We start from the raw sequence: 27,508 nt of genomic DNA, 5'->3' as shown, positions 1-27,508 counted from the left end.
CGCAGAAAAATACATCATGATCATGTCCGTCATGTTCGTTTGTTACCGTTCACCAGTACACATTCGGGTCAGGGTAGAAAAGCATACCAAAAGACAGCGTTGAGTGATAAGCACGTATTTACTCAAGAAACTTAACTGCGGTTCGATTTAGATCAGTCGGTGAAACGTAACAATATCAGGGATCGGTAGGCATTGTCCTCTATAAGAGGTATGAATAGTTTACAAAACACCAGTTCAAGAGATTTCATGTCATTTGGACACATCTCGGTGGTTAATATGTAACTTGCAAATGGTAAACACGGCAATCTGCGCAGATCTGAACTGGAGAATTTGTTGTTATGCCTACAGCGTGGCATTCAGTAATGAGTCTACCATCAATCCAGGCATAGTAACTGTTGACTGCTTTGTAGAGTAGTTGTGGAAAAAGACCGCACCGAAAGCGTTGGGATAGCTATATACCTCCGCGATGAAATTACTACGCAGCATACTGTTGTTGTGTTTGTCAAGCGCAGGTTAGTACTGGAGTATAATGCTATTAATGTTGCTGAGCTTGAAATTACATCCGAAATGTTCATAAGCTGTTTCGTAGCGGAGTGTTTCAAAGCACTTCTGTGTGTCAGTATAACCAAACTATGTAGTAATCGTCGAACCCTACGCTGTTCACGTGTCACGCCTGATTTGACCGTGTTTTGCCACTATTCTTCCCACTCGACGTTAAATACAAAAGGAATCGTGATCTCAGTGTCACGGATGGTGGCAATAGACGAATGCGTATTATGAGTGTGAAAAACATCGTTCCCTAAATTCGTACAAAATGTTAGGTTTTATTTCAATATGAATGTATTGTTCAATTGTATTTTAAAGCTCTGTACCTCCAAGAACTTGCAGGGATCATAAATGATAAAAAACCAACTCAACCGATTCCATTATGACGGAATACGTTTTACTGGAATTAATTAATCAACATACTATTTGACTATGCGATGCCTTCGAACATTTTGCTGCGCAGAGCTACTTCTCTACTACACCTATGGGCAATTTGGGCATGTGCGGGTGCGCCGAACCTGGGTATGCAGCGCATACCCTGTATTTATTGTGGTTATTTGGCGTACCCACAATTTCGTTGATCGCTATTTATTTCGCATAAGGTGCTGATCCTTATCTGAGCAGATTAACGACCCAGTAAATGCGCAATAACGACCTAGTAAATGTACCGTACATTTCTACGTCACTAATCGATAATCGCTTAAAATCAGGCACAACGACTATGACATCACCGATCCCAAGTGATTGTGACCAAACAGGACTTCGTATTATACCCTCGCGAAATCAACATTCGGAGCCTATGTAATGTAGTAGATACGGCTATGTAGATGTCATTATAAGCTGACACGGCATTGACTTTTACAACGTGCTAGTATGTAGATATAAAAGAAATAAAAATATCGGCTCTTCGCTCTACGATTGACAGGAAATCGATCAACAGCCGCGAGATATTTTCTTGAACAGCTGATGAGAAATATTATCGGCAACGTACCGTATAAAATCATTAAATAATCGACATGATTAGCCTGCGCTTCTGCCTGCTATAGTTCGTTCAATTAACGGCCAGGAGACGAAAGCCGCAAACGGCCCAACAAATTCCCGACATTTTGGCGTCATCTGTTCACTTCGTCAAAAGGAATCTGTGACGCTACGTAATTCTTAACAAAATGTACAATGGTACATTCGTCCCTCCCACATTTTTACAGTCGTTACCTTTACCAATGAATTCAGCATGTTGAATTCGGCACTTGGCGGCCCTCAATCCTAATATCACCCTTCCCTGACCCCTAACCCCAAACCATAATCACAATACAATAATATATACAATTACACATGTATTGCATTGAATTCAGCAAGTGTCGCGTATATCTCAATCCACGCTATTCACCGAAACATTCCGTCAATTTATTAATGCAATATTGGCTCACGAATGTGAATGATTTACGTTTATATGCTATCGTACAGAAAATACGGCCAGTTCTACATAAGATTAAAGATAGATGGGTAATTGTTTGATCACACCTCAATTGGACTTCGTGTCAGTGTCAACACAGTGGGTTAGTCACGTTTTTACAGAAATGTCATTTCCACTAACATACGTAGCTTTTTACTGCCCATTTCGTATGCTGTGATACGGATGGTGGGAAAATAGTATCGTAACTATAATTCTTGTTGACAAAATAAATCTTAGTAGAAAGGGGCGTGTAAGCTCAGTGCTCGAAAAAATAATCTCCGAATTCTCGACACGAATCATTACAATTAACACTCGATTCAGATTCAAGTACTGGAATCATTCTGCCCCGCTATACTGGTCAGTGGTCACGGGTAACTCGCGCCCGGTCATATTTTGAAGATTCTACGGATTAATTTTTTCATTTCAGTTTCAAGTACAACTTGTTCGTGGGAAAATGTGGTTTGTCTGGCTACGGACAACACATACTCTTGTGAACCATCAGCAACCTGCGAAACCGATGGAAGTACGTAAAATGTGTGCAATGTGCATGAACGCCAGCGATTGATAACAAGGCAATTTGTCTCAACAGCCGTTCTCCTCGCCCTGGAACCAGCGGAAGAAATCACTTACGTCTATAAAAACGAGTCGGTCGCTATGAACTTCAATGCGACTTTTCATGAAAAAGTCGCGAATCAAACGATCATTACTACAAATCCACATGATGTAAATTCTAGTCACTCCGTAGGCGTAGATAGCGGGATACCCGAAAGGTATTTCGTGAATATCACTTATGCTGACAAAAGTATGGAAGGAAAGTACACGTTCGAGGCGTCCGGAAGCTACAGTGGCGAAGAAATATACGCCACTGGTGAAACTTTGCTATACGGTGAGTGTTCTGCATATGGTTGGACGCGCGGAGTTGAGCCCTTCTGAGATTTGTAGTTATGACACGATTACTGGATTCAGATTCGATATAATCTTAATATACTATACTAGGTGGTAGCCGTATTGTATAGGGGTTTATTTGTTGATTGTGTAAAAGCCTGACCACGGCGACATTACAATACGTCACGACTGAAATTCCTACGCCGCATCACCGTTGGGGTTCTCGTTCTGGTTTGGCAAATACCGGTAGCTGTTTTGCTTGTCAAATCACTTTTAGAGGGTACGTAATTTATAAGATTGTTTCATTACTTGGTAGATTCATTCGTGCGGTTGGTTAAAATTCATTATTAATACGCTTTGTAAAAACCAAAAGTTTAGGACGAATGATTTGTATCTAATTACAAATCGACAGAAAAGTTTTTTTCCGGCTTCGAAGGTAAAACAATATGTGTGATTTGTCAATGATCCTGTCGTACGATTGAAGACTACAAATCGAAAATGTGCAATAAGCATTCTATAATTATCCGCTCAAATATTAAATATTGAGATACTAAATACAGCTATTGAATTTAACAGAATGGTCGAGACAACAGATAATGATTTCTACCAACAGTTCGTCATAATAAAGAAAATGTGGTTGCATACCCTGTCGACTGTCCAATGTCCATTCGTTACAGATCAGTACAACCTAATTTCATCCCTGATTGTGACAAAGGTTATTGAAGATTGCCGGCTTATCAAATCTCATTGATTCTTCTGATGTGTGTGGGTTGTATTCAAATGAATATTTGAGACAGTCATTTTTTGGATACTTTGTTATGTATAATCCCCGTTTCTTAGGACGGTTTAAAATAAAATAAAATATTGTGTTTGTGACCATATTATATTTGATCAATGTAAATATCATCACCCATCGTCGGTGTGGGGCTGCGATAGACCTTCAATACGAATAGAAACTTGGCGCTGACCGATTCTTTGTTCATTTATTATAGTTGTGCTCACCGTAAATACTATTTTATTCAAATCCAAATTTTTCGACGGCAATAACTCCGTTTCCAGTGATTGGAATTAAACCAAATTTGGTGAGCATCGTTTCTATAGACAGCCTAACACTTTCATGGGGTGAAGAGAAAATTTTCAATTTTGTTGTTGTGATATTTTGATGTGCTGGTGCCGGTACCGTCCGTTAACCTGTATAGATATGTGTTGGAATCCGTACTCACTGCTCAATTTGCAGCGCCTAATCCGCCATGTTACTGTATAGCTCAGCAATCGCTTATCGATCGCAATATACTTCGACATTGTGTCTCTTTCAAATCTCCGTATCAAATCGTCGTTTCTCGCACAGTCTACACCCTGAGGGTAGAACTGGACAAGGAGTTTTATGCTTTCAAAAAAGAAACAAATTCGCTGTTCGACGTGACTATTTACTGCGAGGCGCAGGAATGGTCGAGAGTGAAGCTTTTCGAGCAATCACCAACTGCCGTCAAGGAAGAATTACCCTTACAAAACAACATTGACCGTAACCAGAACACCTATCGCCACTCTTTTCAAATACCCACTCCCATTAATGGACTGTACACCTTCATTGGAGAAGAATATAGCCCCTATGGTGGTGGATTAAAGTATTATCCTACAACTGTAGAGACTAGAGTTCACGGTGAATATGCATGCGATTAGTAGCGGGTAGCTGTACTAACCAGATGAGGTATTGTGGCACTTCATATTATTGAAAAAGGTCAGGCCTATTGCTATTAAATCAGGCAGTCTCATTTCGATTTATTCTGTCGTTATTCGATGGAACATCTCCTGTTGAATAACACTTCTTGATTGTATGTATAGTCCTATAAGTTCTGCATACAGTCTATAGATGCTGTGGTAGTTCAAATTAACTCTTACTGATTCTGAATGCAAAAATGCTCGAGATAAAACTAACTGGGGGACTAACGGTTCATTCGCATCTTCAAAGCACCTTGCTATCTTGTGCAGTCAAATAGTAGACTGCGTTCCTTCCTTCAAGAACACAACTCTGGATACGACATCGTTGTTGTCGAAACGTTTTGTTGCATTCTGCGAATATGGGTGCGGGGATATCCATCCGGCCTAAAAGTTCGCACAGGAAAGAGAGCATTGATCGGTCCCTTTTAATTATATAACGACAGCGTCATCAGAATCTTATATGACGGCAAAGTAAAATTATTAACGTTTGATAAATATAATCAAAGGTGTTCATTGGTTGCCCATAAATTAAGATTTATGAGCAATGAGCATTGAACATTTAGGATTGAATCCATTCCCAGCAGATCTGGCGTCAGCATTGCGTTTCTGGTGCCTAACAGCTGCCACTGCCAGCACGCCATTCTACGACAATCGCTGCAAGTGTATATTTAATTTGACCAGGAGCCGCAATTGACCCAGAATCTTGAGCCTACTGATTCCGGACAGTACAAGCAACGTGTATATAATGCATCTTTTCGCTGAACGGTGCTGTCCATTCAAATCAGATTGCAAAAGGACCTTTCTACAACGGAGATAGAAATAGCGCTCTGCACAACGTCGATTCTCGCCAAGGAATATCATTTTCTCCCACCCAGCCAAACCTCGTTTTTATTGGGTTACGGACGTTGCGGTAATTGGAACGCCATTTAGCAAATGTTTTATTGACTCTGGGAGGTACATTAAAATTCCGTTAAACTTTTCGCGCAATATTCAGTCGGAACTTTGGAGGTCGGCAACGGCGGGAGTAATGGTTATTTTAAGCATGTCTGATCCTTACATGGAATTAGTTTTTCTAGACATTCCTCTGTGAATGTCACTATAACTCCTCATTTTTCTGTACTAAATGTAATGGAATGGTACACGTTTGATGATGAATGATCAAGGCTGGTAGCCATCATCGATTGCTGTCTAATCAATGTATTTATAACTACTTTTACAGTACTCACGACCGATATCACATCGCCGGCTACATCCTACTTCGCTCCGTTGGGGAGCGAGCTGTCCATTCCGCTAACAGTTGAAACCGAGGTTACGACGCTGAGCAATGTTTCGGTTAGTGTTCAACTGCCTAACGGCACAGTGGAAAAAATTGCTATCTCCGACTCTGCTGGGTTCTACAACGTAAGCGACATCAGCAACGACAATTTGGGCGACTACGAGTTTTCGGCTTACGAATCTGTGGACGGACATGGAGACCATCTTAGTTCCAGGATCAATATTTCCGTTTACAGTAAGCGATTTTTTTATTTTGTTTATACCGTGTTGCGTGCTCTTGCTAGTAAGTAGTAATGGTCAAAGTCTTGTCTTCTCTTTGTAGTCAATGCCAGGGATAGATTATCTCGTTACCCTGTGCCTACTCTCTATTAGACCCGCGAGGAAAGCAACACCATACAGGCTACAGTGAATGTTGCAGTACTTGAGCATTGATACGACCGATCGCTTTCGCACTAGAACAGTGGTTCCGAAAGTGGGCGATGACGCCCCCTGGGGGGTTGAAGTACTATACAAGCAAAACTACTTGAGTATGTGGTTACAACCTACTTGAATACCACGAAAAAGTAGAAGGATGACCTTACTGTTGACCTCTACTCTTTACGGCGGCGATAAAGATATGTTTAGCTTGATAAGGGGGCTATAGAAACCACTGCACTAGAATATCCATAGAGCTCTTTAATCTGTACAGTGCATAGGCTTGACGGAGCTATATTCATCATGTTATCACATTGCAAGGCAACAAATATTGTTGTATAACGAGACGTAACATGAACAGTAAAGTATAAACATCCATTCATTAGTCTTTGTCCCAGGGTGCATGTCGTTATTATGCTCTATGTTTGTCGTAGACAAATTCAGCAGCATATATCCCACGGGTGGCCAACTGCTATTCAATTGCTATCCGCGTCCGCATTTCGATGACTTCTGTAGCGCGGCCGCATGTCAGCGGACTGCCGTAAAGGACCAACTGATAATTTCCGAGCATTCATGTTAAATTGACTACTGGGGGACTTTGTGAACAGCCTCTGTGGTTTCTGTGTCAAGAAACCATGACATAAACAAAAGCTCAGACTAGCCTTTCGTTCCGTACTGACGGCGATGGTGCACTGTGAATTCACGGGTTGAAAAATACGTGTATTTAACAGATTTCCACCATAACGCGGGGTGTAAACCGGGTGACAATTACTCTCAGATATCAAATTGTGCCTTCACACCCCTTCCAATTGGTGAAAATGAGTCAAAGACACCAATCCTTATGGAGATAAATCCCAGGGATGTAGTGGGTTCAGTTTGGGTGTATCACCTTTTTGGATTTCTGTGGGTGGAGCAGTAAAACATTTCACCATCACTGGGATGTATGACCATGCGAATTGCTGTATTTGACTCATTTACAACCGTTGGAATAGTGTGAAAGTACAATCTGATACTTGAAAGTGCGGTCTATACCTGATTCACACCCCACTCTAAAGTGGAGATCTGATAAATACACTTATTTTTCACCCATGGATTCACAATGTGAAAGTTATAGGCTTGAGTTTGATGATGCTACATTATTTATTCTGTATGCCGGCTTGTGGTTCGATCTTAAATTCGAATTGCGAGTTGACGGCCGGCCGCCGACAAATGCTTATTGAATTACGTGTTAAACGTCCACATGATTATTCAATTATTCATCGACAGCCGTAATTTGGGCACCGCTGCTCTATCGCGGATGGATAGGAAATTGTTTAGCGAAACCAAAGTATCGGATAGATTCGACGCGACACTTTGGTTTCGCAAAAACTGTTTGCTTTTCTACTCTTATGGTTGAATTGTGAACGGTGCCGGGCCGGAAATGAGATCGTATTGCTTACGTGAGCATTCCCTGTCGTTGACCTGTCCTCATCGAAATACTTTTGACCTTTCAAATGATACATCTTATTCCTGTATGTATGCGCAATTGCACATTGCACGATCGCCAATCCACCTTTCGTAGCATATAGCTTGATAATAATCATTGCCGTGAAATTTATAGCCCTTTATTATGTATTTGTTGTCGTGGCAGTTCACTCAGATGATTTTGCACCGCGTTCTTAATGATTTATTTGTAATATGAACGCGCGTATCTACGTTGCGACTCCAGAAAGGTTTTGTATCATTGTGTAACAGTGACTGTAGGGCTCGCCAACCAGAGGATATGGCATTGCGAATGTGCCATAACTTAACTTGGTTATCGTAGGCCGCATTCACGAAATAGTGATTTTAATAATGGAAGTCTTCATACGTGTGTTACCTTTTACGACAGCAACACTAACAATTTACATCACGGCGCTTTACCCATCAGCCCGCAATTTCTGCTTTGTTTACGATAGTGAGCAATGCTAACATTGCGCTGACTTACATGGCAGGATATGACACGATCAAGTGTCTGGCTCGATTAGTTTTACTTTTGTCGCAACAATACGGCGGGTTATGATCCGTTCGGTAGCACATATTTTGGTTCATATTATCAGCAATCTAAATTTGCGTTTTGTGGCCGTCCGTACGTTATCTCACTCCGCTCCGTTCAGTTCAGTGCAAGAATGAACAATGGAAGATCTCCGTTTGGTAATGCGCCGATACGGAAAGCGGAGCCAATCAGGGAAGGATATTGAAAACAATTCAGTGAGCGCATTACGCACTTACGCAGTCACTCGCAAACAATGGCAACTCCGTGAGGCGAACCTCGATAATAGTAGTACGCGACGTTGCAGAATGCTGCTGAATTCAGAATCATCGCATCGCAATACAGATTACCGAACACCACGTTGTAATAACATTGCCTTTGCTAATAATGACGAATATCGCGTCGATCACCAAAGCTGAGCTCTTGCCTCTTTCCAATTGATAGCAATTCGAGCAAATAGTGTCTATGGATTTGGATTGAATGATTCTATTCAATGGATTGAAGGCATCGTATTATTCAGTGGCATAGCCGGCGGGCGTAAAACCCATTTGTCCTCAGCTTGGGCATCATGACGTCACATGTTTTGACTACGTCACGATGCTTCTGTGAAGCTTGTTTTGAACAGTTTTAACCCGTAAATAATGTAAATTTCATTCAACCAGCTACCAAATATTTATGTTTACTGCACTTATGCCTGTATTTATAGCATAATAGGTCTACCGCATTAGAATATCATCCTTGATGTTTTATAGTACACCATTGGTTTCTTAACGTTTTTGGCTCAGAAACGGACAACTTTTTACATGAAAAAAAAACAATATTTTAACGAAATCTGGCCCTATGAAGAATTCCAGTGGTTACAATACGTATTATGGTAGAAATAATTGAAAAAATTTGTGGCACAACGAGAGATACTTTCCTACATTCTTTGGTAGAAAGTGCATGTCCTTACTAAGAACCTTGCCAAGGACATTCGACAGCAGCAGTTGTTGGCTGACAGCACTCAAGTTGTGCGTACACTGCTGGTGACACACCGTGTTGCTTCATTCTGACAATGTTGTCTACATCACAATTTTTAATCATGCGCTTCTTAATATAAGAATGATGCAATGCCCAAGAAGTCTTTCTTCAGTTAGGATATTGCTGTACGTTGACCATAACACCATGCCTACCTATTTGTTTTATTTGACCGTTTATGATTCACAATGAGCCGACAATTAGCCGTTTACAACGGTAGGCCTATAAAGTAGGCTACAAGCTGTAAAATATCAAATGATAAGTTCACTGACAGTGCAAAATCTACGATACAAACGAAATTTTTGACAAATTTTGACCTAACACTACAATTTTGACATGTCAAAAAAAACCGCTTTAGTTATCACCATCGCCAGCCGTCGTCACTTTTGTACTGAGCTAACAGCAAAGTCACCGGTTTTGACAACCGATTTTAAAATCATTTGTGGTTCTCCACTAAGGATTGTCGACTTGCCGATGGGCCTTATTTTTCATTGACATTTTACGACTTCAATATTTCGAATTTACAGTTTTTTGGTATTTCATCATGGCCGGTTATGCGTTTCAGATATCAAAATAGCGACCGACCTTCAGTCCGACGGTGCTAGCCACTACACCGCCACAAAGGGCGAAAGTCACACGGTATCTTGTCTCGTGGACGGTGACGCCCAGGATCTTTCTTGGCTGGATGACGAACTCAAAGCAGTGCCCAATACTACAACATCCGAGTTCTACCAAGACGTAACCGCAACGTCCGCTACTCTTCATATCAACGATACAGCCGATTACAGAATCTCCAAAAATTTCACCTGCTCCAGTGCAGAATCGAACATAACTATCTTTCTAACCATCGAAGGTAGGTGATACTGTACCGGACCGGTCCACTCTGTGGACAAGAAAATTGTATGGCCAATGCCACCAAGTGTTTACCTGTGTCACGTTTTTGGGCCTTCTGGGTATGGTACACGAGACCGGGACCAATTCCACCCCAGCTATATCTTCATAATAATTTGTGTATTTGACTTGTTTTCACCCATTGGAATGTGTGTGAAAGCAGAACACTAAAAAGAGCTGTTTACACTTTACATAACCTACACGATATCATCCTACACTATGGTGAAAATCTGCGAAATACCCGATTATAATAAATTCGGGGATATATTTAAACTATGCTCAGCCCAACTCGGGTAAATTCGCCTCTGATAGTAAATCATCAAACAGGGTGGTACGAGTGTGCTGCGCTGGATGGGTACTGGTATAGATTATACATCTATATATATCGTCAAATAACGGCGTTTCGCGTTGAACTGTTGGATGATTCAACAAAACGAATGGCATTAAGGTGCAGTCAAATAAGACAGCAACTCGGCCTCGCATGGACTTGGACAACCATATAATTCTAGTTGTATGATTAGACTATTTCGAGCGAAATGTGGCTAATGTAATTTGAAAATGTTTTTGTGGTCTAATTTTATTTCTAATCTAATATCCGGTTTTCCTGAAAATGCTACAAGGGACTGTATGGTGCGAAACGAACCAACCTTGGTGTACCGTAGGGCTGTTCAAAAAACAAAATTCTTTCAGATTTCACTGGCTACTTGATAAAATTGTTAGGTTGATTAAAAAAACACGCTGCATACCAATTTTAGCTCAATTCCAACCAGTAGAAGCGAGATTCTTGCAGTAGAGAGTTTTGAATTTATCATTAAAAAACAAAAATAAAATTTTTCTGTCAACCCCATAAAATTGTGAGGCTGTCAGTAGAGATCATGCACGTCAAATTTGGCTCAATTCCAACCACTAGAAGCAAAGTTATTGCAGTAGAGAAATTTGGATTTGAATAAAATAGTATTTACGGTGACCGACTCTTTCATTATTCATTATAAAATCATGGAATTAGAAATTTTGTCAAATTTGGTGTGCAATTTTATGGGGTCGACAGAAAAATTTAGAAATTTAGGTTTTCAACTTTTTAATGATAAATTAAAAACTTTTAACTGCAAGATTCTCGCTTATACCGGGTGGAATTGAGCCATATTTGGTGTAAAGCGTTTTTTTAACCAACTTAACAATTTTATGAAGTAGCCAGTGAAATCTGAAGGAAAAGTTTCTTTTTTCAACAGCCCTAGTGTACAGACATTTGACAATCTCATGTTTAATGTTTATGCTGATGATAATGAACTATGATTAGATATGGACTGAACTTGATTGATGTTGTATTTCATTCTTACTGGGACTTAGATTCAATTTCCAAGTGTTCCCGAATTCAGTAATTCTAATTCTGATCTAATTTGGAAAAGCGGAGGCTGGATATCTTGGCGTGATTGGTAATTCCTGACATTGTGCCGTTCGCCAGGTCCGCCGGTCTCATCGCTTGAGCGCGACACGAGAATTTTCACTTGTAACTCTTCCGGGAATCCGAGGCCTGATTTGACATGGACGATGGGCGATGCTCCACCTCTGTCTTCCGTTTTCGACGAGACGAGGAGTGACGTCGGTGATTTCGCAGTGACGTCAACTCTCACTGTAAAAGTGGACACGCTGTGTCTTGGCGATCAACAAATTACTTGTGCCGCTAGCAATACACACGGTACTGCGAAGATGCAGAAATCGCTCAACGGAGGTTAGTATGAGCGTGAGCGACCATCACTTATTCATCAGTAGGGCGATTTTTTTTTGACATGACAAAACAAGTCAAAATTTTGTCAAAATTGTAGCATTACGTCAAAAAATTGTTTACAAAGTCGAAAATTTTTTGCAATCTGCATTTCGTTTTATCATAGATGTTTGCACTGTCGGTAAACTTATCATTTGACATTTTACAGCTTGTAGCCTACTTTATAGCCATAGAGTTACCGATACGGCCCGTCGTCTTCTCATCGTGAATCATAAACGGTCAAATGAAACAAATAGGTTGATATGGTTGACAAGGACAGACACTTTCTACCCGAGAATGTAAGAACGTATCTTCCGTTGTTGTCTACCATATCACGTGATGTAATTACTGGAATTCTTCATAGTTCCAAATTTCGTTGCAATAAAGTTTTTCATGTAAATATTTGCCAGTTTTCACGTCAAATAAGTTTTTCAGGCCAAACTACTTCGTAAGGGCAGACAGTTTCAACCAGAAATGAAGATAATTCTGATTTTTTAGGTCAAAATCTTCCGTTTTTTAGTTAAAAAAATCACCCTATTCGTCAGTGACCTTATACCTAGGATTGCATTTAAAACAAATGATGTTTTAAAACATGTCTTCAACAATGCTTTGAAGAAATGCCTTTGCGAAATAAAATTATGTTTTTGTCATAAATTGTAAAATTATGTCATAATTGTGTAAATACTTTCGAAAACACATGTAGCATGAGCCTACTGACGATTTGCACCCGATATAGTGGACGTATACAATATGGATTATGCAATAGTTAAAATCCACAAAATCGTTGTCGGTTCAACAGTGATAGAACTGATAGATCATTGGTATGGATGTTCCGATGATGATGGCCGCCGAGCGGAAAATCACTGCATAACGATGTATTCCTGGTTAGAGATATTTTGTCCGCTTGTGCCAGGGGTCGGAAGCCTTTTTCGTCAAAATAGCCGTAGTTACCCTATCATTTTAATATCAATCCGCTGTGATGTCACAATTAAAGATTCCTGACGTCATGGCTAAACAAAAATTAATAAAAAACATGTTTTAGACAAGGGCAACGTTTTGAATATGTTTGTCTTAAATTGATTTTTGTTTTAAATACAGCAACCCTACTTATACCCAACCTACCGAAATCACTGTAATTTACAGAGGTTGAGTTACAAAATACTTTTTCATTGTGCTCAAGTAGGTTTTGCATACTTTCGCGACTGCTACTTTCACTTTTACTTAACAGATTGTTAGGAAAAAGTAAATACTTTTACACTTTACATTTTGTAAAGTAGAAAGTAGTTTTGGGATGTGTTGTCATCGTGTTCATTAGGGTTGTTCAGATTTGAAAAATCGTCAGGAAACTTCGATGCTTGTGACCCAAATGAAGGTTTAGTACATAAAAACACTTTTATGAGCAATTTTGGTCATCTTCGTCGTGATCTTCTATCCCCGAAAACCCTCCAAAGATCCACGGGGCAATTCTCCTTATTACTGGATATGCAATGTTGACCACGTCACCGGTTTATAGCTTTTGTGACGTTATCAGTTGAAAACGGCTGTGTAGAGATGATATATTGCAATAAAATAGCAATGATTTCAAAATTGTACTTAAATGCAGTCCCATAAAGGCCGCATGCATAACGATTTCACTCTGCACAAACTGTCTATCATGCTCATGGGAATCATGTATCGGTTGCACCATTGACATCGGCTTGTTTTGGATCGTACATTGAAGAAGCGCCGTTGGGTTGCAATTCGTGAACAAATACTGATATTCCCAGCTGGTTTTTAGCCATAAGATATTATTCAAAGGTATGTAATGTCAGTAATACTTTTCTCAACTTCAAATCATCTGTAAAATACCGAGTTATCTTATTTTATGGTAGACTGCAATTTAGTTGCAGAAGAAAGTCTGAAACAAAGCGGATATGGGTTTTGTGGACCAACCATGAACAAGATTCAGGTCTGCCCACTATTTGGTCTGATATTCTGGTCACTATTCGGAAGGATATTTATCTGAGTGTATTAGTCACTCCAAGTTACCGACTCTAGATGAGGTTCTACTACACCCGCCATATCTGAAAGAAAATTGCCCCGAAACTACCACAACGGAGGACTGTGTACTTCTAACTGTTGAAGAGGTTGACAACGTATAGAATATGACAAGAATATCTATAAGGCAAGCGCTGAACATTGTGTTGATGCATTTTTTCAGGCATTCTTCTTCAACTAAATTGCAGTCTACCATAAAATAAGATAACTCGGTATTTTACAGATGATTTGAAGTTGAGAAAAGTATTACTGACAGTACATACCTTTGAATAATATCTTATGGCTAAAAACCAGCTGGGAATATCAGTATTTGTTCACGAATTGCAACCCAACGGCGCTTCTTCAATGTACGATCCAAAACAAGCCGATGTCAATGGTGCAACCAATACATGATTCCCATGAGCATGATAGACAGGTTGTGCAGAGTGAAATCGTTACGCATGTGGTCTTTATGGGACTGCAGTTAAGTGCAATTTTGAAATCATGGCTATTTTATTGCAATATATCATCTCTACACGGCCGTTTTCAACTGATAACGTCACAAAAGCTATAAACCGGTGACGTGGTCAACATTGCATATCCAGTAGTAAGGAGAATTGCCCCGTAGATCTTTGGGGGATTTTCGGGGATAGAAGATCACGACGAAGATGACCAAAATTGCTCATAAAAGTGTTTTTATGTACTAAACCTTCATTTGGGTCACAAGCATCGAAGTTTCCTGACAATTTATCGAATCTGAACAACCCTAGTGTTCATGGATGAGATTGTGATAACGCCTCGTCTTGATAGCCCCTGCACTCCTGCAGGACGGTAATTGAATATACAGTCGACTCCCACTAATTCGGACTACCGACAACGGCCTTGTTTCACACAAATAAACTCCGCTTAATTCGGACACAGCCTCCCAATTCCTATCTTTAGATTATGCGAAACAATGACGATCCATGCAGTAACAATCCACAATGCACTCAGGCAAAGGCCGTGTCAGCTTAGCAGTCGATTTTAATTGGGTAGATCCAGGGTTGTAATGACTCGAGTCATGACCGGCCAAGACCAACGTTTCATTGTAATTTCGAAGAATAGTAAAGTAATCACACTATTGGCATTTCGTCTATTGGTACTGGTACTTGAAAATGCGTCCAGAAACTGCTAAAAATGACGAAAATTAGTATATTATAAATGCGAACCATTCGATATCATCAAACAGACTTATAAAAAGTGGATTTAACAAGCCTTTAACTGGAAACTGGGCAGTGAACAACTGAACACAGTGACTTGGACTCGACTCGAGTCATATTACCATGACTCGGACTCGACCCTCTGCTCGGTGACTTGGACTCGGTGGTGAATTGAAAATGACTCGACTTGACTCGAGTCACAACTATAAAACTGAGATTGACTTGTGACTCGGAGCCTTGTGACTTGGTTACAACCCTGGGTAGATCTACTATTGCGTGCATCTTGTGAAACAGATTGGTGCAATGAGAGTTTAGCATAAAAAGTATAATTTCTCACTAAAGTTACAGACGAAGAAAAACGTGAAGCCGCTTAGTTCGGCAGTTAGTTGATTGACGGCGGTATAAAAAAGCACTATCAGAACCCTGTATCCGTATGTTACTCACCAATAATACAGTATTTCTTGAATGGTTTGGTATCGAAATACTGTACGTACAAGACAACGAACCTGAAGACATAAGTAATGTGCGTATTATGTGATCTATGCCAATTGCTGTAGTTTTACGCAGGTGCAATTCATTTATTACACAAGGTAACAGTGCCGTATATTTCAATGTGGTGTGTGCCTTTACGCACTACTGAAGTCGCTAAGATGTACCCTGCAATTTTGCAAGTATACACTATACATACCTCTGATTAAATGCTAAATGTACACGACCCCTCGACCAGATATACCTTTAAAACTCCTTCCTTGGGTATATTTTGTCATTTTGATTTTCTATTTCCGCTCGAAATAGTCTTGACACATCTTGAAAATTGCTACTTCTACTTGTAATTGAGTAGAAAGTTACAGAGTTACTTCTACTTCTATTTGAGTGCAAACGATGAATTCTTCAATCACCCCTCATAATGAATCAGTTTCTTTCGTGCGCCTTACAGCATTTGCGCTGAACCTGGGCTGATCTTCTACGTTGTTTGATCGCGTAGCATACGACGTCGAAAGCATGTGGTGTTGGTCTATTTCAGGTAATTTGACCACGGTGTTCAAAGATGAATATATTATATACCACACGGTAAAAGCGGATTTTGGAACTGCGAATGAGACATGTAACGGGGGCTTGGTGACCTTGAAAACCGATGAGAAGAAAGAATTCCTAACGTCTAGAGCGAAGATTAATGGTATCGGAGGTAAATCAACGTTGTGTACCGACAAATAGGGTATGGTATGGAATGTAATGGGAATTTTCCATACTCCATACCCGTCCCAATCGTTCCATCCCATACTTAACAATTTCCATACCACAGCAACCGTCTTCCATACCATATTTGATACTTTTTCCATACTTTCGCAACTTGCCCAAACTTTAAAGTGATATTCTATTTTTGGTGCGTGGAAATGTTCCGGCGTTTATATTATAATTATTTTGGATGGAAATGTCCATTTAAACAGCCCTGATGCAACAATGATAGCCCCAGATTCTTTATATCATATGTAGTCAGCGATGTAAGTTTCCTAATCATCGAAGACGGAACGTATAATATATACCTACACACGGGATCATTTGGAAATCTTAACTGAATCTCATAACATGTAAATCTAGTGTGGTAACGTACTGCTAGCAGTAACATCATTTACGAAATTCCATAATACAAAAGTATTGTCAAAATTAGAAGATTGGTTCCCAGATTTTTTTTTCATTCACCGCAACTTGAAATTTATATTTCCATGCACCTTTTAACATTGCTCCCTCCGATAAATTTAGGTAAGAATTTGTTTTGTAAAGACATGCTATTGGTGAAAGGTAAAACCCCCAGAATTGAACAGTATGCAAAAATTAGGGAAGTATCGTAAAACAATTCCATACCATACTTTTCCATGCCTTGCAATGCCTTACCATACCATGCCCTGCCGACAAACGCGACTGTTGTAATACCCAGAGGTGGTAAGGAAGCACGTCCAAGTTTTCGGAGTATTTTGCCTACTTGCAGTTCATACTCAGGTGGTTATGATTCCAGACTACTATTACTTCTACTTGGCAATTTTCAGTTTATGAACAAAACTAGGCCTGAAATACTCACTATTTTACTTCCTTGGAAATCGCTATGTCTACCTGTACTCAAGTAGGAATGTTGTGACGCTAATTCCGCTACTACTGTAGCACCAACGATGTCTACTTTGACCACCTCCGCAAATTTGATCGTCAGATCTTAATCGAATTGATAAATCAAATCTAATCAATTGAAACTCGTCCAAATCAACCATTCCCGACTACTGCTCTGCGCTTCAGACGTTTCATTCTCGAAAATATACTCTGGCATAATGTCATATTTCGGTAGTCCTGTTCGGATCGTATCAAATAACGTTGCAAATAACCCACTCAGCGACTTACCCTCTTGTCGATTTCAGATTTTTACGTTGGTGTTACCAAAAACGGGACGGGACGATGGGTTTACGCAGACGGAACTGACGCCAATCCCGACGTTGACATAGATAATTCGACATCGTCCGATTTTTCTTGCTTGAGGTACTACGATGCCTCCGAATGGAAGTTCGAGCCATGTAGCTGTGACGACAAAATGTATTTTGTGTGTGAAGTAAAAGGTTTGACTGAGTCTCGTGAGTCTGGCTATACGGGATGGTATTGTACTAATTTCAATATCTTACGCAGACTACAATGCTCCGATAAGCCTGCGCCTAGAAACAGACGAATGCGACGGAACGCTGCTGAATGTCACGTGGTCGCCACCAATAAATGCCACCGTTGCTTTGAGCCAGGCATCGACGGTTGAGAGAAAATCTGTAAATGGGGATTCGTTGCAGATCGACAATCTACAGCCCAGTACGGAGTATAATGTTATGGTGAGATGGATTTGAAGGCTATAGTTTGCTTGGCAAGTGGTCGCCGATGAATCGCTTGAAATCAAGAGTGAAGTTGTCATGGCGAATGAGCGAAATTGCACCTATTTATAGTAATCTTGTTGCGTTATTCGTGAGTAGCTTCCTGCGACCAACTGCTAATAGTATGTGTGAACCCAAATCTGATTTATGAAACTACAAACACAAGTACTTTTCAAACCATGATTTTTTACTTCTTCCTTGAGTAGTTTTTAGCATATCTCTGAAACCGCTATACTACTTGTAATTGGGAAAATGTGTACTGAGCTAATTGTATTTCTACGGAACAATAGCAACACTGACTAAATTTGATCACCTCTGCTAATATACTGGGTAGCAGGGTTGTAATGACCCGAGTCCGACTCGATTTGTGATTTTTTTGTGACTCGTCTTGGCTCGAGTCATTTTTTCAAAAGCGTAAAATGACTCGACTCGAGACAATTTTTGTATTGACTCGACTTGTACTCGAGTCATTGTGCATGACTCGAACCAAGTCATGTAGCTTGTGACTAGGAAGGCGAAGACAGACATCTCATTGTAACTTCGTAGAATAGTAAAGTCACCATATTATTGGTATTTCATCTATCAGTCTTGAAACTTGGGAAATAGAGCCAGAAACTGTATGAATGAGGAAAATTACGATATTATGAATACGATACGTTCTATATCACTCGAGTAGAGTTAAAAAAAGTGGGTTGAACTCAAAACTGAACAATGAACACAATGACTTGGACTCGGACTCAAGTCACAATACTATGACTCGGGCTCGACCCTCTACTCACTGACTTGGACTCGGACTTGACTCGGTGGTTAATTGAAAATGACTCGAATTGACTCGAGTCATAACTATGTAAGTAAGTGAGATTGACTTGTGACTCGGAACCTTGTGACTTGGTTACAACCCTGCTGGGTAGAGAAGTGGAATCGGAGACCTTGTAAATCTATACACCTTGTTCTGAGCTAGTACTTTGGGTTCAAGGACTATGGTGTGTGTCAGTGGTGTGGTGGCACGGCCCTAAAAGAGGTACAGAGGGATTTCGTGAACGATGTCGAGCTCGTTTTGCTTTCTACGGCTTTTTCCAGTTGAAGAGACGGAGCGTTTGATTTCTGCAGTTGTTGACCCGGTTCTCTGGTATAAGATAGAACTTAGTCAGCGCGGCATAAAATTTTCAAGCAAATTTCGTACCGCGACGAAAACATGGCCTGCCACAAGACGCAGTCCCAACTGAAAAAGGGACACGGTTTGTCACTGCTACGAGGCCTATTTGTAACGGTCCTTGGACATGGGAGCAATGAGCATGCTACATTTGGGGATGTGGGTGAAGTTAGGGTTAGGATTAGGCTAGGGTTCATTTTGGAGTTAACTTACGGGTAACAAAGTCACGTGCTCAGGCGAAGCGACTAATGCCCAACTGTCTTTTCCATTGTGTCGGCGGCTTTCCTGTGCCCGAGCACCTTTTTATCTACGTATCAAATAGTCATGATTCAAAGGCAAAGCAGTTTTTTTTTAGATGCCAACCTAGCAAGGTACGGGATTGTACACTGTTCTCGCGAACGGTATCACACAGAATCAGGGTTATAACGACTCGAGTCCGACTCTAGTTACGATTTTCTGATGACTCGACGTCACTCGAGTCATTTTCTCAAAATACGGAAATGACTCGACTCGAGTCAATCTGTGTCTTGGCTTGACTTGGACTCGAGCTTGACTCGGAGGTAAAATGAAAATGACTCGATTTGACTCGAGTCAAAACTATAAAAGAGAGATTGACTTAAAGTTTATTACCACTTTACCACTACTCTACTGTGTCAATGTAAAGGATGAATGTTTATTATCGATATTATTGTTTTGAAGGTGTATGGCTCGCAGCCCGATTACTGTATATTGTATCCGCAAGAGAGTGATGCAGTAACGACCACTGGCCCTCCTGCCCCGCCGCAGTCCGTTGGATTGACTCAGAATGACACAACCCAAAACTGCACGATGACGTGGGACTATCAAACCAGCGATGCCATAGACGGCTTCACGGTAATGGACTCTACGTTTTGCGCAAAGAAGGGCATGATACTATACTCTTATAACTCTCACCAATTTCACTCGAGGCGTAATGTAGATAAGGTGGTTTTTCCATGGATGCCACAATGGCCAAATTTTGATGCGCCAAGTTCATTTGCGGGGCACGGCATACTCCATATTCTGGTTATCTTGGAATTCTGTATCTGAGACTTAAATCTCGGTTGTACCCAAAATTTGGTACAATTTATACTATAATATCATATATACTTACAGCAGATGTGGTGCCAAAATAATAGTTTGGTCCTAATTCGGACCAAACCCCCAACCCGTGAAATTAATTTTCGGGTCAAAATCAACTACCCAGTTTGCTGTGACACGATAAACAGCACTTTCCACCCTTTATTTTATTCTTGTCATGCTTCGTGTTGCAGGTGACCATAACATCGAACGCGGAAGTCGACGAGAAGCACGAGTTCAACCAGACATCTCTCGACAAAAATCTTGCGCCAGACACCACCGCGCACGAATTTCACATGGTACCCAACACGGTCTACAACACGACCATTTATAGCCGCTCGTGCGCGGGTAACAGCACTCTGGTCCCCAGCAACGTATCTTGCGTCAGCCCGATCGGCCAGCCGCTTTGGGTTTACAAAGCATCTGGCACTACTGCATCCGGCACGAACGGAGAGATCACTACTACATTGCCAGTAGCCAGTAATCGTTACGGACCAGTGAGGTGAGCAGAGAATTGTTGTCTTATTGAAATACAGGCATTTCTTCTACGGCCAATTTCTGTACGGATGTGGGGATATAGAATGTACTGTAATTTGTGTATTATTGGGCTGTTCAAAATTTAATTATCTTTTTCAAATTTTACTGGCTAGCCTACTTGATAAAATTGTCAGGTTGCCTAAAAAAACACTACACACCAATTTTGGCTCAAGTTCTACGTATAGAACCATTGCTATAAAACAAAAAAGTTTTTGATTTATTTAATAAAGATGAATATGAAAAATTTTAAAACTTCACTGGCTATACCATGAAAGGTGGATCAATTCCATCCCGTAGAGGCGAAGTTATAGATGTTCAAAATTTCGGACTTCAAATCATAGTATTTACGGTGAGTAGATCTGTAATAATTAAAGAATTTGCCACCCTAAATACTATTTTTTTCAAATCCAAAATTATGTGCATTGTGCAAACATGGCGCATTGAGCTCAAGCTCTCTTCGTCCCGATTATTCGAAATTTCATGCCGGTGACGTCATATTTTGTGATACAATTGTTGATATACGATTCTTTCCAATTCTCTACTATACTTGCTGACGATTACTCCTGACGAGCGTCGCTATTCTAGAACGAAATATTTGGCGGTCAACGTTGCTGTTCGCCTATTTGTATACTTTATTACTTACTTTCAACAGCTGTCAATTTCTGGTGGTGCATTACTATGGAAAGGACGAAATCCTAGATACTGTGATGAACGAATCGCGATTTGGCAACATCAAACAAGATGTTGGAAATGTCGCTCCGGGAGAGGAATATTTTGCCTACGCAACAACACCGTGAGTATTCGAGCTTTCTTTCCTCGTAATGTCATTACCGCCTCCAGACTTTTACAAACTACTAATTTAGTTTGTTGGCGGTCGACTAAATCCTCTTTTTTTAGGTCTAGTTCCGGATTTTGATTAGTTATAGTTATTGTTGCTCATTACACAAACAGTAGATCAACTAGAAACGCCGTCTGGCGTGAATCTTGATACCGGTATTCTGTTGTGTGATGTTATTGCAGCCATTGCGAGCTCAGCGACATCGCTACTAATAGGGGCGTAGCCAGGGGCTGGGTATCTGGGATCGAAACCCCTCTCATTTCAAATTCGAAACCTTGTCCTTTTGAAATGCCCATTCTATCTCCAATGTGTGTCAGCTTATTTTCAATTCAGAAATTGTTATTGTCGGTTATTAGTTAGTTGCAAATTTGTAAAGGTAGCTAGATATAGTTATAGTTGCGCATTTTAAAAATCTAATATAGTTTGAATAAGTCTGGCTGCGTCTGTTGCCAAGCGTGCGTTGTATGTGGGGTCGCGTAAAGTGTGCGGGTAAGAAAGTATTTATCATTGGTACTCAAGAAGTAGAAGTAACATTGTAAATTTCTACACGAAGTACAAGTAGAATTACTGATTTCCGAGTAAGTAATGAAGTACGTATTCTAAGCCTAGCTACGTATGTAGTGCAATTATGCAAAACCTGCTTGAGTAAATGTGAATGTAGAAGTATTTCTTGTGCGATGAAGATGAGTACAATCCATCGGATTACATACCGCTAAGCCACGCTGTAGTATTGTGCAACCGATACTGTTACGTTCGGTTTTCTAGTGGGTTGTACCGAAACATCTCTGCAAGGAGAGCCAGGTGCTGAGATTTATAAGATACTGACGAAGTATATTCTTTTCCGAGTAGGCATTTGCAGTGAGGCACTTTTCTTGAAATCGAAGGAAACCTGCTATTTTATTTACGAATTTTAGATTCAAAGTTGTAAGGAACGCCATTAGGCTGTCCGCCCGTCGAAAGGCATTTGTATCCGTTTTCGCGTTGTTACATCGATCTTTCACTTTTACGAGCCATGTCATCTTCCTGGACTACTATTAAAGCTTAACGATATTCACACACAGACTCGCGAAGGAAGAGACTTATATCCTGGGCAGGGACACGACGTCATCATGCATGCCTCTGCCAAACGCGGATTCTCAAAGGAAAAGGAGAAGCATCGGCGATGAAGTCAAGTCGGTATATTTTTATTTCGGTACATATGTTTCATATTCATGCTGTGCCGTCCACACTTTTTATTGTCCTAATGTTGAAGGATACCGCTGAACTCGGCATGTTGAAATCGATACTTCGCAGCCCCCAATCTTAACCTATCCCTAATTGTCGATTTCCGAATTCGCGGAGTGCCGTATACGAACGCTCACTCGCTCATATTCAGTGAAACATTCATATTCGAATTTGTTAATACATTATTATTGATGCATCGCTTCCATAACAATAGCTGTAATGACGAATTCACGAACTTCCGGATAAGCATAAGCATTTCAAAATACCTGTAGTATAATCATAGTGCTAAATTCGACACGGTTATTAATTCTCCATATTTGCCAGCGTATGCCCGACCCGCCTGCCGTTTCATTTTCATACGGCCCAAGGTTTCCGCCCCCCTGCCATCGTGTATGGAATTAGCAACACGAAACTAAATGTATATTTAAAACGTGACTTGTGCGCGAATTATTCCCGACGGCGTTCAACGTTCGCCAGTGTGGATATATCGTCTAATCTTCGGATTTGTGCTGCCGTTTCCATTTCCAAGATCCATATTGTATACCCTGTAACCAGTGTAATGACGCTGATTTTGATACTGTCGTGCAACGGTTGTCTGGTCGCGAAACAGTTGTAACACGACCTATGGTGGCTAGCAATTAGAGATCAAATAAATTATGGATGTCCTGTTTGCGAATGGCTGGATTCCAAGTTAATGCATAGCGCTATCATCATGGGCGGTGCTATTCGCGTGGAAACTGCGTCGCAACTTTCCACCAATTCGCTGCACATTTCAGAGCGTGGAACAGGCCGATTCCTTACGGCCAAAGGATATCTGTCTTCATGGTCAAAACTGTTGTCGATGAGGAAAATTCACTTTACGTGGCCATGAGTGAATATGATCCGCCGACAGGCCTGATATTGGAGCAACGAGCCGAACCCGGTAAGAATCGAGTCTATTTTGAAGTGTTCACGTGATCACATCACTGCTGGGGCTGAGTGATCCGGTTCCAAAGAAGCTTCAACTCCTAACCAACTCTAACAGAGTCAAAGGGTCCCCACATGCATTTGAGTATAGCCACTAGCCAGGCGTGCGAAAGGCGGCTTTTCCCCTCCATATTTTCGACTTTGTAATTGTGACGTCATATGTATTCGCAACGTCACAATAAATCTCGGGCGTCACGTCATTGTTACAAAATACCTCCGCAACACACATTCCATACCACCCGCAGTTGGTATTCCGTAAATCGGCGTATGACACTCTGCAGTATGCAATATGCATATATGAATCACCCCCTTCTCTCTTTTGTAGAGTCAAGCAACGCGGCCGTGATAGTCCTTTCGATTCTCGCGGCCATTATCGCGGTCGCCCTTCTGTTTTTCCTGTTCAGACGATGGTGAGTGTGGCCCGTGTTAGTGTGTTGCCGGGCACTGCTAACCCGCGACCCGTGTTTGATATATTTTCAGTCGCCGTCCCACGAACAGGCCGCGTTTTCTTCAATTCTCGTATTCAGGTTTGTAGACGTTTGCTGGTATTTTCGTTCGCGGCGCATAAGGGACCATCGCTTACAACCGTAGAATATTACATTTATTCTATATTATCTGTACTGCTGTATGTTCGTTTGTAAAGTCTTCAGTTTATTTGATATATTTATTCCTATGCATCTGCTCACTATATGGGACTGCCTGTTACCTTAGTTTTGTGTGGTTTGTCAAAGTTCCATTGTGACGCCGTGATTCTTTTATTCTGTATCTATATTTGTAAGTTTCTAAAGCTTGTCGTTGTGCCGATAACTCAAAGAGGCCTCTGTCTAATAAAGTATATCCTGCCATGAATGTAGTTTTGAAAGCTATTATGTAGAGCGTTTCGCTGTCTGAGTAGTCCGCTCAATTCCGAGTGCTTTACAGTCTCCGATGAAAGGGAATGGATATACCGACCGTTTTTGCTTGGTCGTAGCAGTGGAACCTTGATCTACATACTTGATATGCAATGTAGATAAATAAGATTTGGGTCACCTGTATCTTAAAGCCGTGTTTAGTCACGCTTAGATTCACGCATTACGCATCAATCGCATTTATCCGAGGCCGTATCCTTTTTTATTTCAGCTAATTCGGAACACGTGTACGACACGTTATGATATTCCAAGTCTCAAGTTGATATTCAGCAATGCGAAGATCCGTGCAAATAGTGCATACGCGTGTGTTAGGTAATTGCGTGAACGTTTTTTTCTTATGCTGCTTAGGAGAATCGCTTTGCACAATTAGCTGCTAGCATTAATCGTGTCGGACGAAGGGCATAATAATTTGCGCATATTGTGATTGCTTTTTATGGTTGTGGTGTAAAAACAGCGTGTGTAACTACACTTACGATAGACATAAATGTAACACTGCCAGGCGAAAGGCTGCACTAACTGTTGGAAATATCATGTTGTGACTGCCAACCGCTTAAGCTTATGACACAATTTCCAATTATGACCCCGCACTGTAATTTCTAGGCAAATCGTTTTTATAGCAACTATAGCTGTTGGAATTCTAATCGCAAGTATATTTTGTAGGTTGTAAGCAAATGATTTAGTATTGTTCAGTTTCTGACCAGAAAAGTCGTCTACGCTTTCACATTCTTCAATGAATATCTTCTTTGCTTCTTCAGCAATCTGCTCACTGCTGTAGTGCCGCTGTAGCAACCGCACATTTCATATTCATGGCGCAGATTTACCTATCCCAAGCTCAACACCTGTACTGTAAACGAAAGTCGTGTGTTTCTCCGATCTGAACCATAGCGTAGGCTGCAAATCAGTTGAATATCACTTTCGGGTGCGGAATCTCACTACACTGCACCCGTGTGACGTATTCCAATAAGATTGGTGTATTCGACTCATTTTACCGATTACAATGGGTGTGTAAGCAAAATCTGTCCTGCAAGAAAGTGCCAATGACCGATTTGCACGCTGCTCTATGGTGGAAATCAAGCAAATACATCTTTCTTCCATTCATATATTTACAGTGCAGTATAAATTGTAAAGGGAAATCACCGATATGCCTTCTTTACGCACTAACGTGGGTTGCCAATCAATATATCTGGGCGCCCTGGTACAAAATTCAGCTTTTCGTTTCGGTTTATTAGCAATTTTAATCAGTTCAGTACACCAACAAAAAATGCGATACAATGAAAAGATGGGAAGGTTGCACTCGTACCGGTAGTGTATATGATGAAAACACCCTTCGACGGCTTCAATTGGAAGTCTCATGCCTGGAATTATATGGGTACTGTTTACGAATCAGTTTCTTGGTCGTAACACACACTCTTTCATCTAACGGCGCTATGTTTATAACTGTGAAAACGGTTCATTTTTATCTATAAGGTTACCGCAAGACCAGCACTCCCGCTTTGATAAAAGGATAGGCGAAAAGCAGTATACATAATATGCTGGCTGCCGACCACGAAGTTCAATTCAGCACCAAATTTATCTTTGCACAACTTGACTACATTTCCACTGATGCGTTTTGAACGACTTCATTTGCACGCTGTCGCGGCTCCTTCGATCCTTCCATTTCGACCTATTCCTTACATTTTGATATCTTTCGATTCTTGAAATCAACTTATTCATAGACAGTGGCTATGGTCGGTACCTTTGTTAGTTTTGATGACTTGGAACTAATTGGATTAAGTACGATTAGCCTCGACTTTTTCTCTCTTAGAAATCTCGCGCTTCATTTTGTGTCTGATAACGCTGTTAGCTACGCTGTCTCCAAGTTCACGATATACGCCTTCAAATCTGGGGATTTCAGTTATTTTTATTTATCCGATACCGATTTCCCTGTCCTCGTATAAGTGGTATATATGCAAAGTTTTATGGGCGTATTTGAAATACATGCAACAGACTGGACGTTGTGCACACACACTCTCTTGAGATGTAGTTGTAGTTGGAGATGAGATTTGAAACTCGCCTTTCGGACACTTTGTTGTACTTCAACGGAAGTCCGCACCAGTTTAGCCGGTAGTATTAGGCAAAGACGGCCAGTAACGAAATACTTTGTCTTTTTGGAGTACTCGGTGTAGGTTTCGGCTGCTGGCACTAGACTTAATTAAGTGGTTGTGCACAGTTGACTTGACCACCGACTCCGACATTCCTGTAAATATACTGATAAAATTATATGCTTGTTATATCCGGCGTCTCCAACCCAGAAGTTAAGTGGAGGGCTACTTTTCGAACATATGATCGTTGATTCCACGGATCGGAATATTTCGATATGGAATTCAAGAAGCTACAATACTACCTTAATCAGTGACTAGCAGAGTGAGGTTCGTGACTGGCAGACTTCTTAGGAGTCGAATTCACAAATATATAAAACCTATAAAGTAAGGCTTATTCATTAGACGACTTGTTTCTCGTCAGCACATTAGCGCTCTTCATACTCGGGTTTCGTAACAAGGTACTAGGCCTACGTATCCACAATGAAGATATTTAAAATACATAACAGCTATAGGCCACCACCAGCAAGTGCATGTATGCTCCCTGCACTCCGCGTTGGCCGTCGTAATTTCAAAATTCATTCGACACCGTCGGTACGCGAAGTCGATAGCTACGCTGCG

At 40.8% G+C, this 27,508-nt stretch overlaps 2 protein-coding genes across 4 annotated transcripts in view; both read left to right on the top strand.

The window, feature by feature from the left end:
* LOC145441744 (disintegrin and metalloproteinase domain-containing protein 10-like) overlaps positions 1-27,508 on the top strand; it is a 110,917-nt gene that overhangs the window by 50,766 nt on the left and 32,643 nt on the right. The window lies entirely within an intron of this gene.
* Positions 35-26,801, top strand: LOC145441738 (uncharacterized). 2 transcript variants are annotated; one of them, XM_080319675.1, is made up of 18 exons: positions 35-512; positions 2,427-2,522; positions 2,589-2,885; positions 4,233-4,544; positions 5,823-6,113; positions 9,886-10,173; positions 11,674-11,940; positions 16,213-16,374; positions 17,594-17,788; positions 17,856-18,046; positions 19,938-20,111; positions 20,531-20,838; positions 21,526-21,666; positions 22,773-22,883; positions 23,712-23,857; positions 24,227-24,311; positions 24,382-24,428; positions 25,021-26,801. In XM_080319675.1, the coding sequence occupies exons 1-18, from the start codon at positions 467-469 to the stop codon at positions 25,050-25,052; spliced, it is 3,189 nt and encodes a 1,062-aa protein (XP_080175801.1). In that variant the 5' UTR covers positions 35-466; the 3' UTR covers positions 25,053-26,801. The 2 variants fall into 2 exon arrangements, with proteins under 2 accessions (XP_080175801.1, XP_080175802.1); XM_080319676.1 differs by lacking the exon at positions 4,233-4,544 and having other exon boundaries at positions 41-512.

Source organism: Botryllus schlosseri, chromosome 6 (genome assembly GCF_051294905.1).
Source record: "Botryllus schlosseri isolate E-star chromosome 6, Bs_hap1, whole genome shotgun sequence".
In the NCBI taxonomy this organism is placed as follows: Eukaryota; Metazoa; Chordata; class Ascidiacea; order Stolidobranchia; family Styelidae; genus Botryllus; species Botryllus schlosseri.
The sequence above is the reverse complement of the archived record's forward strand: the minus strand, read 5'-3'. Positions and strand labels throughout refer to the sequence as shown.